The sequence below is a fragment of the Pongo abelii genome, chromosome 1 (genome assembly GCF_028885655.2).
Source record: "Pongo abelii isolate AG06213 chromosome 1, NHGRI_mPonAbe1-v2.0_pri, whole genome shotgun sequence".
Taxonomy (NCBI): Eukaryota; Metazoa; Chordata; class Mammalia; order Primates; family Hominidae; genus Pongo; species Pongo abelii.
This window is the reverse complement of record NC_071985.2, coordinates 52,460,194-52,478,491: the sequence shown is the minus strand read 5'-3', so window position 1 is coordinate 52,478,491 and position 18,298 is coordinate 52,460,194. Positions and strand designations below refer to the sequence as shown.

General features: G+C 33.0%; 1 protein-coding gene across 1 annotated transcript in view; it reads right to left on the bottom strand.

Moving 5' to 3' along the window:
- The window catches only part of ZBTB41 (zinc finger and BTB domain containing 41), a 52,258-nt gene that overhangs the window by 6,788 nt on the left and 27,172 nt on the right, over positions 1-18,298 (bottom strand). The window contains exons 8-10 of the mRNA XM_024238644.3: positions 18,098-18,204; positions 16,548-16,653; positions 11,429-11,517 (exon numbers count right to left, since the gene is read on the bottom strand). Coding sequence (XP_024094412.1) covers positions 11,429-11,517; positions 16,548-16,653; positions 18,098-18,204 — 302 coding nt within the window. The remainder of the gene's footprint in view (positions 1-11,428; positions 11,518-16,547; positions 16,654-18,097; positions 18,205-18,298) is intronic.

Here is an 18,298-nt window from a genome sequence, read left to right as displayed (position 1 = left end):
GGAGGATAAAAACTAAAACAGCAATTCTAATTAACATGGTTCCTTGGATTAGATAAGAAGTAGTTATCTCTAGCCTGAGGTCAAAATAAGAAGAGTTGTTAAGCGGAAAGAACAAAGAAGCTGGACCTGTTTTTAGTTCCCCCTGAGTCAGGTTCTCACACTGTAGTTTTGTTTTGTTTTGTTTTGTTTTATATAAAACATTATAAATTCCTAGGGTAGCCAGTGTGGTAGGCAGAATGATGGCCTATCAAAGATGTACACACTCTAGTCCCAGGAAGCTGTAGATACTTATATGGTAAAAGTGACTTTGCAGATCAGATTAAGGTAAGACCTTGAAATAATAGGCAGACCAACAGGTGTACACAGGTGAGTCAAATCTAATCATAGGTGTCATAGAAGATGGCCAATAACTGAGGAAGAATGGGTCAGACAGACGTAACATGAGAACTCAATCACAAATTGTTAGCTTTGAAAATGGAAGGAGGAAGCTAGAACATAAGGAATACTGATACTGCGGCCACTATAAGCTGTGAAAGGCTCTCAGTTTACAATAGGCAAGAAAACGAGAATCTCAGTCCTGGTCCTACAACTCCAATAATTGATTCCTGTCAGTAACCTGAATGAGCAGGAAACTCATTATTCCCTATAGCCCCTGGAAAGAAATACAGCTCTACCAAACACTTAGATTTCAGCTTGGTGTCAGACTTCTGACCTAAAGAACCATACGGTAATAAATTTGTATTGTTTAAACCACCAAATTTGTGGTGGTTTGTTAACAGCAGCAATAGAAAACTCATATATCCAGAAACACTAATACTGCAGTAGACACAAAGGCATTATTTTAAAGCCAAATTAGAAAATTACATATTAATTGTCACATGAGTTTGTTGATATTTTCTTCTCATCTCTCCATTTGAAGCATCATCTATTCTCCTAGTAAATTAAAAGATAATTACATCTTCAAGTTGAATCACTAACATCAAACTATTATTTGTTAAATATTATTGTGAAATATTTTGTAGCCCATTGGAACCTTCAAATCCCACTACCAGAAAATTTAGACAGACTGGGAGGCTGATTACCTAATACTATTGAATTTCTACTTGCTTCTGGACTAACATTATTACTGATGTCATTAGAGAGGTAGTGAGATATGAAGTAATACATTATATAGATAATTAACTTTTCAGAAAAAGTATTTTTAACTGTGTATAGAACATACAGCATCTAACATTTGATTTTACAAGTGAATGCCTATAATCAGAGATAATATGGAAAAGCTCAGAGGAGAGTGCTTTGAAAACAAAACATACACTTCCAAAATGCAAGAACTCTTAAGTGCTTTCTATAAATCCCTGGCATCAATACTTGTCATGCAAGGAGCATTCTACAATTTTTTTTAAAAAATAAGAACACGACCACAGCAATACTAACACCACCAAGAAGCACAGAGTTTACTTTTAAAGACAAAAGTTTAAGTTTTGAGTGTTCTCTGGCACAGGACCAGCATGATGGTCCTTGAGCATTTTCATTAAAAAAGTTTTATAAGTGCAATGATGTTTTTAAACTTAGAATAATCTTCAATCAGTTCTAGTGTGTAACAAATACTTTTAGAAAACTGTAATCCAGATGGGCATATTCCTTTGCGTAGTTTCCATTATCATTTTAAACAACTGTCATTTTCAATAGAAAAATCAATTTAGGTTTCTAAAAAGATGAAAATTCATAAAGAAAAATGTTAACATTTTTAAATGTAAAAAGCAAACTTAGAGTGCTTACAGATACATAGCAGAAAAGGTGAAAACTATCAACTTGATGAAAAAATATAGATTAAAGAAATAAACTTTCCACAGTGAGAGTTTCTATAGTAAGATTATGTATTTAACAACAATAATGCAAGTAGAGTGCATCTCAAGATCATAAATCAGAGACATAAGGCAACCAAAAGGTCCCTTTAATGACGTACAGAAAGGAGCATTAAGAGTAGAAGGAAATAAACAATACTCAAAGAGATGTAAACTAATAGTTAAAATCGTAGAATCTATGAGCCTTTAGAATTTAAAAATGTCATCCACAGAATCACCTTTCTTTAGATATTAAAAATTGGTATGTGAAAAATGTGCATTGAGAGGCTTATTTCAGACTTACATCACATCATGGCTCTTACTGATGAGAGGGGAAAGATAAAAGATTGTTAAAAAATAACCCCCACACCCAAATTACTCTTTGCAGGCATCAAAACACAGCCAAGTCAGCCAGAACCTAAGGGGGCAAGGTCTGGTGACATAGGAAGTATAGAGGTGCTTTCTTTTCTCCTCAGTGCACTTTCAGATTCAGTCTATGAGGAAATAGAGGCCAAGCTGCAGCCCAGCACTTGAGGAAATCTCATTGGAATGGGAAGATAAAAGTTGGAGTTGGGGACTACCAAAGAATTGAAGGGTCAGGAGCCTGAAAAAGAAGGAACAACAGAGAAATGAACAAAAATATCTGTATGTGCCAACTATTAAAAGAAACATTTGCTGGGTGAGACAGCTGGAAACCAAGAGTCAGAAGGTTACAGGGTTGACCAATATTTCAGCAATCCCAAGAATACTGGGAGACAGATTAGAGTTCAGGACTCACCAAAGTGAGGAACTCTGGTAAAAACACCATGCTGTCAGTAGAGACCCCAATGCAATGATGAACTAGGAGAAAGGCAGATCAGAAGTAGCCAGAAACAAAACAAAGTTCTCTCATATTCTATTTGCTTGTGAGAAAAAATTTAAATCTAACTGGAAGGAACACATCTTCAAGAGCTTCTGTAATTTTTAACTCACAAAATCTAAAGTTCAATACAAAGTGACCCAAATGATCAAATGCCAAGAGGGGAAAAAATACAATACACACACTCAAAGCAAATATTACACATATACGACTGGGACATCAAAATCAATATGATTAATATGTACGGGACAATACAAGAAAAGTAAATTTTACCAGAGATTGGAATCTATGGGAAAAAAAAGAAACTCTAAAAAAGATAAGTGAAGATGCCTAGTGTACATGTAATCAAAGTCTCAGGAGGAGGCGAGAGAATAGGCAACAGCAATATTTAAAAAGAAAATGGCTAAGAATATTCCTAAATGAAAGACATCAAGTCACAGATTCAATAAACACTATAAACCTCACAAAATACAAAACACACACACACACACACAAACACTCAAATCAAGGCACACTATAGTAAAACTTCTGAAAACCAAAAACAGAAAAATCTAAAAAAGTAGCCAATTAAAAAGAGACATTTCCTTCAAATGTCCTTCAAATGAGCAACAGTAAGACTGATAGTATATTTTTTCAACAAAAGCAAAACAAGCTCCAAAACCAAAAATAACCTATCTAAAGTGCCAAATGAAAAAAGCTGCTAACGTAAATTCTACGGTCAGAAAAAAAATTACCTATGAGGTAAAATAAACACATTTTCAGACAAATAATATGGTGCCAGCAGACTGCATGAAAGATAACTTTTCATGCATAAGGAAAATGACTCCAGGTGGAAGAACAGTAAACAGTAAAGAATAAATACATGGTTAAATCGAAATAATATTAAATATTTAAACAAAAAAGTGATGTCTTTGGGTTTTAAGAGACATGAAGAATTTAAATACCATATATAACAGATAAGAAAGATAAGGGTGTTATAAGGTATTTGCAGTTTCTGGAAAGTGACGAATAATTTCAATTATTTTATTTATCTTTTCTAGAAGGTAAGGTAGACTGTAACAATTTCAGAATGCACATTTTTATCCTGGGTAACCACTAAAAACATAATGAAAGAACACATAATTAAGAAGCTAATTGAGGGAAAAATGACAACAACAATCCTTAATGATTATAAACAAAGTGAAGACGAGAAAAAAGCATCAAGGAATCAGTTGTGTAAACAGCATGATGATACATTCAAGCCCAAATAAGTGAGAAATCACATATAATTTAAATGAACTAAACATACAAATTAAAGGACAAAGATGATCAAAATAGATAATTAAACAATACCAAAAGATGCATATCATAAATATAAGTCCAAAGAAGGCTTGGAAGTAAAAAAAGAAAAAATATTTAATATAAAAGTATCCAAAAGAGTGCTGGTAATCTTTATCCCATAATAAAGAGCAACATTATATAATGATATAAAAGACCATTCAACAGAAAGGTATGACTAATATATATCTAATACATATATTAGATATATAATACATATCTAATATATTATATGTATTATATATATCTAATAATATAACCTCAAAATACATAAAGCAAAAAATGAAAAAATCAAAAGAAATAAACAATTTACAATCATGGTTACAGTAGAGATTTTCACATAAATATCTCAGTAACTTACAAAATAAGTGGTAAAAAATGAAGAATGTAGAATATTTGAATGGAGTATCTTCTCTGACAAGAGTAGAATTACACTAGGTATCAGTAACATAAACTTGCTTAGAAAATCCCCAAATATTTAGGAATTGGGTAATACAATTTGAAGCAAACCACTAATGAGAGAACAATTTAGAACAGACATTAGAAAATATTTTTAACTGAATTATAATGGAAATATGAAATTAAAAATGAGGTACGGAGCCGGGCGTGGTGGCTCACGCCTGTAATGCCAGCACTTTGGGAAGCCGAGGCCGGCGGATCACGAGGTCAGGAGATCGAGAGCATCCTGGCTAACACGGTGAAACCCCGTCTCTACTAAAAATACAAAAAAATTAGCTGGGCGTGGTGGCGGGCACCTGTAGTCCCAGCTACTCAGGAGGCTGAGGCGGGAGAATAGCGTCAACCCGGGAGGCGGAGCTTGCAGTGAGCCGAGATCGCACCACGGCACTCCAGCCTGGGTGACAGAGCGAGACTCTATCTCAAAAAAAAAAAAAAAAAAAAAAAAAAGTGAAGTATGGAATGAATGTAACTAAAGCAGTATTTAGAGGATAACATGGCTTTAAAATACATACAATAAACAATAAGAAATACTAAAATTTAACAACTTAGGCATCCCCATAAAAAAGGCAGGGAAAGGCAAATTAAAAAAAAAAAAAAAAGAAGCCGGTGGCTGACAAGATGGCCAAACGGGAACAGCTCCAGTCTGCAGCTCCCAGCGAGATCAACGCAGAAGGCAGGTGATTTCTGCATTTCCAACTGAGGTACCCAGCTCATCTCATTAGGACTGGCCAGACAGTGGGTGCAGCCCATGGAGGGCAAGCAGAACCAGGGTGGGGCATCGCCTCACTGAGGCTGAACAAAGAGAACACATGGACACAGGGAGGGGAACAGCACACACTAGGGCCTGTTGGGGGATGGGGGGCCTGGTGAGGGATAGCATGAGTAGAAATACCTGATGTAGGTGACAGGTTGATGGGTGCAGCAAACCACCATAGCACGTGTATACCTATGTAACAAACCTGCACATTCTGCACATGTATCCCAGAACTTAAAGTATAATAAAAAAAAAAGAAGAAATACAAGCAAAATGGGAGAAATACAAAAGAGAAAGCAGATATGAAAAATAAAATAAATCAACAAAGAGAAAAATCAGCAAAACCTAGTGGTTCTTTCAAAAGATTAATGAACTCAATAAATCCTTAGCAAGAAAAGGCATATTACTAGTAACAGGAATGACAAAAAGGTTATCACTAAAGACACTATCATCACTAAAAAGATCAATAACAAAATACCCCAAATTCTACCAATAGATTTCACATTTTAGATTAACAGAATACCTTTAAAGTGAATAAATAAATTGAAAATATGACAGCTCTTTAACAGTCATACTAAAACACAAATTAAGAAACACACTTAAAAAATCTTTAATTAGGCCCAGCGTGGTGACTCACACCTGTAATCCCAGCACTTTGGGAGGCCGAAGTGGGTAGATCACAAGGTCAGGAGTTAGAGATCAGCCTGGCCAAGATGGTGAAACCCCATCTCTACTTAAAAAAAAAAAAAAATTAGCCGGGTGTGGTGGCAGGTGCCTGTAATCCCAGCTACTCAGGAGGCTGAGGCTGGAGAATCGCTTGAATGCAGGAGGTGGAGGTTGCGGTGAGCCAAGATCACGCTATTGCACTCCAGTCTGGGCGACAGAGTGAGACTCAGTCTCAAAAACAACAACAACAACAACAAAATTTAATTAAAACCTTTCCCTACAGAAAACAAACTCAGAATTTATTCTGTCAATTCTTGCAAACACTAATGAGGAAATGATGCCAATTTTACACAAACTCCTCCAGATAACTGAAAAAGATAAATTATTTCCCAAATCATCTTTTGAGACCAGCATAGTTATGATAACACAGCCTGTCAGGGACATTACAAGGGAAAAGATACAGGCAATATGTCTCGTGAACCAAAAAAATGTATAAAATATAAGCAAATTGAATTTAATTATACAGGATAATATATCATGAACAGGATATATGTACGTGTATGTCTGTATATTTATGTGTTTGAATGTTTGTTTATTTTTGAGACAAGTTCTCACTCCATCACCCAGGCTGGAGTGCAGTGGTGCCATCCCAGCTCACTGCAGCCTCAATCTCCCAGGCTAGGTGATCCTCCCGCCTCTGCCTTTAGAGTAGCTCAGACTACAGGCATGTGCCACCACACTTGGCTAATTTTTAGATTTTTTGTAGAGAAGGGGTTTTGCCATGTTTCCCAGGCTGGTCTTTAACTCCTGGGCTCAAGCAAATCATCCACCTCGACTTCCCAAAGTGCTGGGATTACAGGGGTTTGTGAGCCATCGCACCAAGCGTGAACAGGATATATTATATCTGCAATACCCCATGAACAGGATAAACAAGATAATATATCATTAGCAAGATACTATATCAAACCAGTCTGGGTTTATTCCAGAAATGAGCTTTAATATTCAAAAATCAATCAGCATAATTTACCACATAAATAAAAAAATATGATCACCTCAATCAATATAGAAAAAACATAAAATTCAACAACTATTCATGACAAAAACTCTAAATAAACTAGGGATAGTAATTTCCTTATCTGACTATCTACAAAAAACCTATAAAAAATATCATACTTAATTGTGAATTATTGAAAGCTTTTCTCTTGAAGATGAGAATAAGAAAATAATGTCTACTATCAATGTTTCTACTGGAGATGTGACCAAAGCAATAATGTGACCAAAGCAATAAGGTTTACTTTCCAACCCTGAAAGACAGAGAGAGAGAATGTGTGTTATAAAGACTAAAAAGGGGAAAATGAACCTGTCATTATTCACAGACGACTTGTTTGCATGCTTTGAAAATTCAGAAAAAGCTAGAGGTAAACTATAAAATTTAATAGAAATTTAGCAAGGTCACTGGATAAAAAGTCAATAAACAAACTCAATTCTATTCCTGTATACCAGAAACAAAGGAAAAATAAAATTAAAAAAAGGTCAAAATTTGATACAAAAATATCAAATACCTAGGCATAAATCTAATGCAAAATGTGTAAGATAGCTACACTAAAAACCACAAAACGTCTTTGAAACAAATCTAAACAAATTAATGGAGGTGTTCACAGACTGGATGATACGATGTTATAAAGAAAATCGGTTAAGGAAAAGTTGACCACAGGTTCAATGAAATTCCAATAATTCCTAGCAAGTATTTTTGTGTGTGGAAATTAACAGACTATTTCTAAATTTATATAAAAATACAAAGGGACAAAAATAATAAACACATTTGAAAATAAAAAGTTGACAAACAAAGCACATATATATGATCACTTAATTTACAACAATATGCCAATGAAATGTAGTGAGAAAGGATCATCTTTCCAAAAAATAGCGCTAAAGCAACTGGATAACCATATGTTAAAAAAAGAACTTTCACCTTTACCTAATAACAAACATAAAAACAAATTATAGAAAGTTCATAGATCTAGATATGAAAGTTAAAATAAATCTTCTAGAAGGTAACAGCAAAAAATATTAATGTTCTTAAAGAGGACACAAAAGAACTATAAAGAAAAAAATGGTACATGACGTCTTTAAAATTCAAAACCTTTGTTCATCAAAAGACATCATTAAGAGTGAAAAGGTAAGTCACAGAGGAGAAGATATCTGTAATATATATATCCGGAATGTAGAAAGAATACCTACAAATCCATTAGAAAAAGACAGACACTCCAATTTTTAAAAATGAGTACAAGAATTAATCTAGTATTACACAAAGTAGATATCCAAATGGCCAATGAGCACAAGAACAGGTATTCAACATCAATACTCATCACAGAGGTGCAAATCGAAGCCACTCTCAGATAGTGCTACGTATCTATCAAACGGATTTTAAAAAAAGTATCAAATGTTGGTGAAAATGTGAAGCAATTGAGATTCTCATATGTGGCTGCTGGTGGTGTAAATTGACACAATTACTTTGAAAAAACTACTTCGTAGTATCTACTAAAGTAGAACATATGCATATCCTATGAGCCAGGAATCCTAGGGCCATGAATATATATAAGAGAACAGAATGCATATCTGTATGAAAAGACATGGACAAGGATGTTCACAGCAGCTTTATTCCTAAGAGAACCAAGCAAATATAAACCAAGTATCCATAAAAGTAGAATGAATAAATTGTAACAGTCATATGAAGATGAAAATGAAAAGAAACAAATTACTGTCATAAGGGAATCCACACTTAATATTTATTAGGTAAAAGAATCCAGAAAAAAAAGATTACATACTACATGATTTCACTTATATGAAGTTCAAATAAACAAAATTAATTTTTGGTGCTATTAATATAAGTCAAAATAGTCATTATCTTTGCAAGGAGGTTACTGACTGGGAGGAGCCATAGAGAATCCTTCTGAAATCTTGGTAGTGTTTTAATATCTTGATCTGAGTCATGGCTACATTGATGGATTCATTCATAAAAATTAATTGAGCTGTTTGAGATTTGTGCACTTTGTGTGCTATACTTCAATAAAAAAAAAGCTTACAAGAAAATTCACCTTGAATAAAAAAATCAGTCAACGTTAAAATCAAGTCCTAAATTTGTGGTCATCTTTATGCCAATTTAATGAACATGTTTCAACAAGACAACTGTTAAAGAATAGATGTAATCACTACATTCTGAGGATTGAGCAAACAAAACTCATGATTAGAAAAAGCCATCTGTACAAGAAAATCTTATATACATTTTCCAACTAATTTATCTAACCGTGTGGTTTAAAAAAATCAAAAAAATTTGAGAAGTCATAGGAGAACATAATAAATTTATTTACTCAGCAAATATTTATTGAGTGCCAAACTCTTCACAAGCCCTAGGATATGCATTGATTGTACATACTCATTTGAAGCAATTAGGTGTACTGAACTGGCCAAAACTGAAACAAGCACATTTTATTGTTTCTCCAGATGAGGATATGGAGAAAAGACATACTAACAGAAGAAAAAAAGTTATAGAGGAAATCTAGTTAAGGAAATTCTAAAAAACAAAAATTCAGCAATATATATATAATGAACTAAGGGTATCCCAACTAAGGAAAAAAAAATCTGAAGAACAAAATTTTTCTGGTCACCTGCTATGAGGGTAAGGATGGTTCAAAATCCTTCACCATTTCCTGGATAAACTATCCCATAAAATTACTATCTAATTTTACTCTATCTCTACATTTGGCAATTTTCCTTCTGATTAATAAACTCAGCAATTCTGCTTCCTTGATAAAGATACCCTAGCTAGTAAACATTAATATCTCATTTTCTAGAATGTAAATTAATGACATTCTGGCTAATCTATTCCCAGTGTTTACTGTGAAGAATTACTCACAATACTTATAACTCTCAATACACAGATAAAATTGAGTTTCTGAACCTATAAATCTCAAAAATGGACTTGGGAACATGGTGACCATTTCTTGCAAAAGCCGCTCTGTGAAGTCCTGTCTGGGTAGACTGTTGGTCACTTTAGATTGAGAGTTGGTAAATAAAGTTTTATTGGAACACAGGCATGCTTCACCTGTTTACACATTGTCTATGGCTGCTTTCACATCACAACAGCAGAGCTGAATGATTGTGACAGACTATTAGTTGCAAAGCCTAAAACATTTACTATCTAGCCCTCAACAAATATTTGCTGACTCTTGCCTTCTATTATTTTTCCCTCTCATTTCATAATAGCCATAGCCTTTGTCTTATTCCATCATAGAGCTAATGTCCTCAATTTTCAAAGGGCAGAGAGACTTGTCTTCTAATTCCAATTAACTGTGAAATATCCAGAGATTGATGCTCCACATTGTCACTGGCCACCAGCCAATCACTATAAATCAGTGTTTTTAAAAATTTTGATGCAATGTAGCCAGCACTAAATTTCTACTCAAGTTGTACAGTTCTTAAATCATCAATGGTTTGAAATTAACTTTCTGTAAGTTCACCGTCTCTTTCAAGTCATGAGTTCTATTAGGTTAATTATTTACAAAAGATATGGAAGATACCATCAAGTTCATTTCCTCATTTTACACTTTTATTTATGCTCTCCCAAATTATGCCTTTTATTTATTTGGAGAGGGGTGTAACTTTGCTTTTAACAGCAGCACTGTATCAGTAGTAAATCCTTTACTGCAACTATTTGCTACTAATATTGCCCAAATTCAGTTATTTCCCATTCTAATATTTATGAAATCACTTATTTTTCTCTTCCAGAATAGCAGCTTGACAAAATCCGAATTGAATATAAAACAAAGCAGCCATAAATACATAAATGGGCTTGTTTCTTAAGGAAAACAAGGTTTTAAAAATGTTAATTTATATGTAAAGGCAAACAAGTATTCAGACAATATGTAAGAAAGAATCTAACATATTCTGTATTTCAAAATGTAGTAACATTCCCAACGGAGAAAAAAGAAAGATTTCGCAAATGACAACTTCTGGAAAGCAGCTGAGGCAAAGCCTTTTACTATAACTACCTATAAATCATGACTGGCTATGTAAAAAGGAAAATGAAACGATGGTAACTTGGCAAACAAGACAATGAGGTCATATTTGCATTACTCTTTTAAAAGAGAAGAAAATAAAAGATAACAAGGAATTTAATCTGAAGGCTTAAGAAAAGCCTTCAGAAAGCAAAATAAAGAAGAATCATAAAACAATCAGAAAAGGGAAAATTACAACTAAAAGTTGAGTAAATATCTTATGGAAAAAGTTTTCTCAAGTTTTGTAAAATATTTAAAAGTATTGAAGCTTACATAATAGAGAATAGAAGATGAGAATCTTGTTCAGTCATGGCGTGAACTTCAATATAATAAGTAAAAATCTTAATGGGGAAAACCAAAGAAATTTAACCAAGAACAACAAAGTGTAAATGCCTATATTTTACTTCTGATTACACTATATCTCTCTCTCTCTCTATATATATATATCTATGAACTATTCATTAAATTTTACCTGAATGCGTTCGAAAATGCATTTCCAGACTTGATTTGCCTTTAAAAATTTTCTTACAAACATCGCATTGATGAAATGTTGCTTTATATCTAAGAAAATAAAAAGATTTGAGTTTTTCAATATAATTTTAATAACTATAATAAATATGACAATAATATTAATTATATTAATAACATAATGAAAATAAGTTGCAACTTCATTTACAACTGTGTATATAATTCTCACATTAACAAAGTATAGAACTCCAAAGAAACATGGAAATACTTTTAATATGTTTAGCTTGCCTCTGGTTCTTCCTCTTCCAGTTACATCCAACAAACGAATCTATAAAAAGAGGTCCGTAGATTTTCAACTGCTTTAAGTCACTGAACTTTTATTATTACGAGCTATCCAAATATACAAAAAGAAAAATTATAAGGTAGAAACAGATCAAGAGTGGCCTAAAGGGGAAATGAAGAGTGGTCTAGAAAGGGACATGGCAGAAATTTTGTGGTGATGAAACTATTCCATATCTTAATTGTGGTGATGATTACATGACTTGCAGAATTATACACTATACACTAAAAAGAATGAATTTCTCTTTCTGTAAATTACACCTTAACTAAATTTAAAAAATAGATGCTCAGGCTGATCAAAAAGAATCTGCAGCAATTTCAAAACCCGCATTTATCAAAAAGGTGAAATTGCTCTCATCAGTTCATGTCCTAACAAAAAAATTGTAAATTTGAACTTATAAATAAAATAAATTTTATACCTAAATTTAAAAATGAAATATTAGTCCTTTATTTTTACTACAAAATAATAGACAGAAATAAAGCAATAAGTTACCGAAAAGTTAACTTAGTAAGCACCACAGCATAGTGCCTAAGAAGTGTCTTTGAGTTAAACAGTTCTCAACTGAAAATTTTATTGTGAGAATTGAGATATTTATAAAATAATTATCATTTAAGTGGCAGTTATTGAGAAAGCCATATCATCACACCTCAGAAGGAATTCATATGGAATGAATACATGGCAAAATAAGTCAAACCTGGGCTACTTAATCTTCTGTAAAACAGTTTGCTCTCAACATATCCATTGAGTTTTACTGGAAATGTTTAGAACATTGTTACCAATACGAAATACCAACATACTATGCCTAGGATTTTAAATGTCCCTCATTTTTCAATTCATCCAACCCAACATTTATAAGACAACATGCAAAGCACTGTCCTAGATGAACTTAATTCTACTTGATGAAACAGATGGTTGTTTTTATTTTTGTTAGAGACAGGGTCTTGTTCTGTCACCCAGACTAGGTTGCAGCAGCATCATAATAGCTCACTGCAGCCTTGAACTCCTGGGCTCAAGCTATCCTTCTACCTCAGCCTCCTGAGTAGCTGAGACTACACGTACATGCCACCACACCCAGATAATTTATTTTCTTTTATTGTTTTGTAGAGACAGGGTCTCACTTTGTTGCCCAGGCTGGTGTTAAACTCCTGAAACAAACATTTACACAGATAATTTGGATTTTGTGAATTGAGGTTGTGAATAATAACCCTGGCAAAAGACTCCTAACCAGTGTTCTTGGTTTACCTTATTCCATTCATATCCATGGTAAATATAAACAGAGATACAAACAGGGTCACCATGGGCACATAGAGAAAAAGGAAGTAGTACTCGACTGGGGGCAATTTTGCTCCCCATAAAACATGTGGCAATGCCTGAAAACGTTTTTGTTTTTCACATCTGGGAATAGGAGAATAAGTGCTACTGGCATATAATGGGTAGAAGCCATGAATATTGAGAAACGTCCTACAATACACAAGAAAAGAATTACTTGATCCAAAATGTCAACAGTGTTTGGGCTGAGAAACCTTGCTCTCTACTATGAACAAAGTGATATTTTCAACACAAACATGTACAAAACACTTTAACTTCCTCACAGTGGACTTAATATAAATTCTGTAGGGCCTTGCATGGCTTAGACCCTATGAAAATATACCTTGTCGTTACCACATGGATGCTAAGCCATACAGATTTTCAAGGAAGGAGAGGATAAACAATTCCAACTGAAGCAGAGATGTCAGTAAAAAAAGAACTTAAAAATGCCTATTGGATTTGGCAACAAGGAAGTCATACTGATAACTGTTTGAGCAAAATAAGATCAGAGGTCAGATTGCAACAGTGGCTGGAATGTGAAGAAGTGGTTACTGAGGTAGTCACCATAAAAAAGTTTAGAAGCAAAGATTAGAAAAATAATTGGTGGTTGGAGGGGTGTTAATCCTTAGCACTCTTTGATATGCTCACAACCTTTAATCTTTATCCATAGCCCAAACTTCATTACTGAGATTTAGACTACTATCTATCAAATTTTATGTTGAGAATTTATATTGAGCATCTCGAAGTCAATAAACACCAACCAATTCATCATTTCCCTCTATAAATTAACCATCTCTTCTATTCTCTTATCTCAGTGGCTAGAATCACCCACCCAGGCTTGAAAATAGAAATCATCCATGGCTGCCCTTATTCCTTTACTCCCCAAAGCCAGTCATGAAGTATTGCTAACAAGGGCCTAAATATTTATCAAATAAACGTAACTTTTCATTACTAATGCAACTCCTGAGTTTAGTCCCTCAGCATCTTTTTCTCAGATTATAACAGCTCTCTAACTGGTTGATATACTTGCCTCCAGACTTATCCATCACAAATCCAACCTCTATACATCAGTAAAAGCGATATACCTAAAATACAAATCCAACGGCGTCACTCTTTTGTTTAAAATTTTCATTGGCTTGTTATCACGTAGAATGAAGTACAAGTTCCACAAAAATGATACATAGGGCTCCATATTCTAGATCTACCACCATTAGCTCGCCCTTGCAAAAAAAGTAGAGTCTACAGATTCTAGTTCCTCAATTATCTAGGCCAGCAGATAGATCTGCAGGCCTGTTAAATAAAAGGTGATGGTAGGTCCCAAAACTCCTTTCACAGGGTCCACAAGATCAACATTTTTTTCAAAATAATAAGACATTATCTGCCTTTTTTACTATGTTGGCATTGACACTATGATGCAAAAGGAACAGTGGGTAAACTGCTGGTACACTGCTAGTATCTTACTTAGCTCTAAATAAAGCAGTACTATTAAAATTTACTAATAATTGTATTCTTTACAACCATATACTCACAGAAAGAAAAAAATGTAATGAAAGAGTAAGATTACTAATTTTATTATATTTTGACCTTTCAGGTCGAGGCCTCTTAAATATTCTCTGATAAAATGAGAAGTACAAATGAAGCACTTCTACTACATACCAAAACATGATGGTTGTCTCAAGGAAAAGCACCTCTCAAAAATTAAATGAAGTGAGCTGGTCACTTCAAGACAAACAACCAACAATCTTTGCTATCAATGATAAAATCTGAGCTTTCAAGCTAATATAAGAACTTCGGAATACTTGTATTTACCACTGTGATCTTGACAGCTTTCCAGTACTCTTTTCTGAGAGACTGGAGGCAGTATTAACAAATGTGATCTGTTAATAGTATGCTGTGAAATGTGCTAACATTTGGAAAATCTGCATAACTCAGTGAGCCCATATTTTCTCAATAACAAACACATGATCTTACAAAATTATGCTTGGTAAAAAAAAAAATCCATTCAATGTACAAGAGACCAAGAGATTGAATGTAATAGAGTTGAAAACCTCATTAATCCTGTTTCACATTCCACCTTACAACTACCTTTAGGAAACTACCACTTGTTTAGTTTTAGTGTAGTAATAAAGAGTAAGATCTACAATTATCTGAGAAGACTATTAACAATATTCCTCTTTTTTCCAACTACATATCTGTGTAAGGCTGGGTTTTCTTCATTGCTTCAACCAAAATAACATATCACAACAGATATGACAATGCTGCAGTCTTCTATTAAGCCATGAGAGATTTATAAAAATGTAAAATAATGTTGCTCTTTTCATATTTTGTTTTGTAGTTATTTTTCAAAAAATTGCTAGTTAGCATATGATAGCAAATGAATTAATATTTGAAAATGTTTTATTTCTAATGATTCAAATAATTTGTTTAAACAATAATTTATATTTTTATATTATCTTACATTATAATTTATATTAAGATATATTAATACATTAAAATATATTCATATTATATTATTATATAATTTATATTTTTAAAAGCTCCTGTGCCAAATAATTTGTAAGGTTATAAAGAAATCATGAAGAAAAAAAAGTTTTAGGACCTTTGGAGTAAGTGAGCCTGTGGTTTTAAGTCTATTTGCACAATGAATTGAAGTTACTATTTCCTTTTTTAAACAGCATATCTTTACATCCCAGCATTTACTAGCATTCCTTACATATACAAAATACAAGAGTTCAATGAATACATTGATTCAATGAGTGAATCACTGAACAAAATTAATGAAATAATAAATAAACCAACACATGAAAATGTAAAAAATGATTACAAATCAACACTTTCTACTATTCTTTAAATTGGTCTTTGATTTACTACATTTATATATACTATGTACATTTTGCTAATTACGCTCAGGACTATTAAGTTAAGTCTCTTGGCACTTTAGAACATGTCTGTTATTTATCATTTGCCCAAATGCCTAATCCAAAAACATGAATTACTTGAACGATTTACACTTAGCAACTAACCTCAGTTAAACTTGGATATCTAAATTATACTAAAAAGCTGATGTTCAAGATAGCACACCGTGCCTTCAAATAAAATAATATTTTAAATGCTTAGTATGATTAGAAACAAGTTTAAATTCTGACTGCAAACATTTCCTAACAATTGCTGTCTTATTAAGTATAATATGTAGGCAGTATATTTAGCTCTCAAAGAGCCTCAGCAACCAAATGCCAAGATTTTTTATTAATTATTGTTAACTTGCATGTCACCTCCCTGGCCTTTGAATTAACTGAAAACAAGGAGGAAAATATATGCTTGCTGAATTCTTTTAGGTCTATAGAGATGCTACAGAATGTAGAGAAAGAGAACTGGCTAACTTAACTTCAATTAAACAAAGTAAACAAAAAAAGTTACAACTTCCCTCAGAGACTTAGCCAATGTAAACTATGAGACATTTTGCTTTTTCACTTACTTTTGCCACACTTTCTCTCCAAGGTGTACGCTTTTGTAATGAACAGTGAGATGATCCCTACGACCAAAACATTTTCCACATTCTTCACACTGATGAGCTTTTTCACCTTAAAATAAAGACCCAAATATTTTTATTATAATATACATCTCAGGTTTTTATCCCCAGAAACAAACTATCAAACAGTAAGATCACATGATGTCAAATATAACAGGAAAGTAAAGCCACATTTTATTCTGCACTATTTGCTTTATATTCCTTACTCAAATAACTTTCTTCAAAAAATTTATGCTTAATTGCATGGATGTGAATCTTTTCCCCGCTTGGAAAAGGAATCAATAGCCTTTTGTTGTACACTTCAAATCATACCTTTCAATGTAACAGAGCAAGATAAATTAAACTACTTCAAAACCTAGGAATTTTAAATATATATACATATGTCTGTATATCAAACAGCTCAAATTGATATACATTAAATTAAGATGAGGCTGTCTTACTGTTTATAAAAAGGACCCAAACATTTTCAGATCTTTGTACTTTACTTTTAGAAGATTTTTCATCTGTGAGGATTTCTTACGTTTGCAATGAGCCAAAATACAAACATAATGAAAAATTCTACATAAGTCCAATCTCTCATCTCTATTCTTACATTTACTTACAAAGGCTTGGTTTTAAAAAACAATCACTGTCTCAATACCAGTGTGCAATTAAAGCATGTGGCCTCTAGACTTAGAAATTAAGAATTCTCCTCATAAAAATAAAAAGGCATAATTCCAATGGAAAAAGTCATCAGATTTTTAGTACCTGTTAGAAGTGGTGATAACAACTGCAACCTACCTCACTGAGATCATCTCAGAAAATAATTACTATCTGTTGCATACTTCATATTCAAAAATTATGTTTAAAATAATAATAATCACCTGTTCTACCGTGCTCATAGAGATGGCTCTTTCCCATTATTGTGCTCACAGAGTTGGCTCTCTTAGCACTTCCTGAACATCAATCTGAGAGGAAAATATGAAAGAAATCCCCAGAATATAAAAATTATACAGTATAAAGATCTGAAATTGGTCAGGATTATTAAAGTACTCTTCTGCAAAGACAGCGTTTTAAAATTCACTATAATATACACTTTTAACACCCAATTTTAATGATTTCCCTTTTAACATGTAAGTTTCACCAACTTCTTCTCAAATCCAATCAAAATGAGAAAAATTTTCATGGCTTCTCCCTTTAGGGAAGTGTCAATAGCAATTATTAGATATATCCATGTAATATGCAAAATGCAAATTTTGAGAATTTATTTAAAATTAAACTTTACACTTTATAGTCACAAAGGGTTACCAAATAATTAAAATTACAGTGAATATGTTATAAAATTATGTCCCTTTTGGATGCTTTTTAAAAAATGTTTTTAGAACCAGAATTACAAAGAAGTGATGAGCATAAACCAAATTATTAAACTTACAGCCAATATAAACATAACGTCATATTATGTTCCTTTCAAGTATTTAAAAAGGATTTTGGAACTAGCATTACAAAATATGGTATACCTGAATGTATTTTTTTGTGCTTTGTAAGGTGATCATGACGGATAAATGTTTTTCCACATTCATCGCACTCATATCTTTTATCATCATGATGTACTCGTAAGTGAAGTCTATAAAGAAAAAAAAATTGAACACCATTAAAACTGGTGACATAGAAGGAGAAAGCTCAATAATGAATAAATGATGAATAAACAATGAAAACTG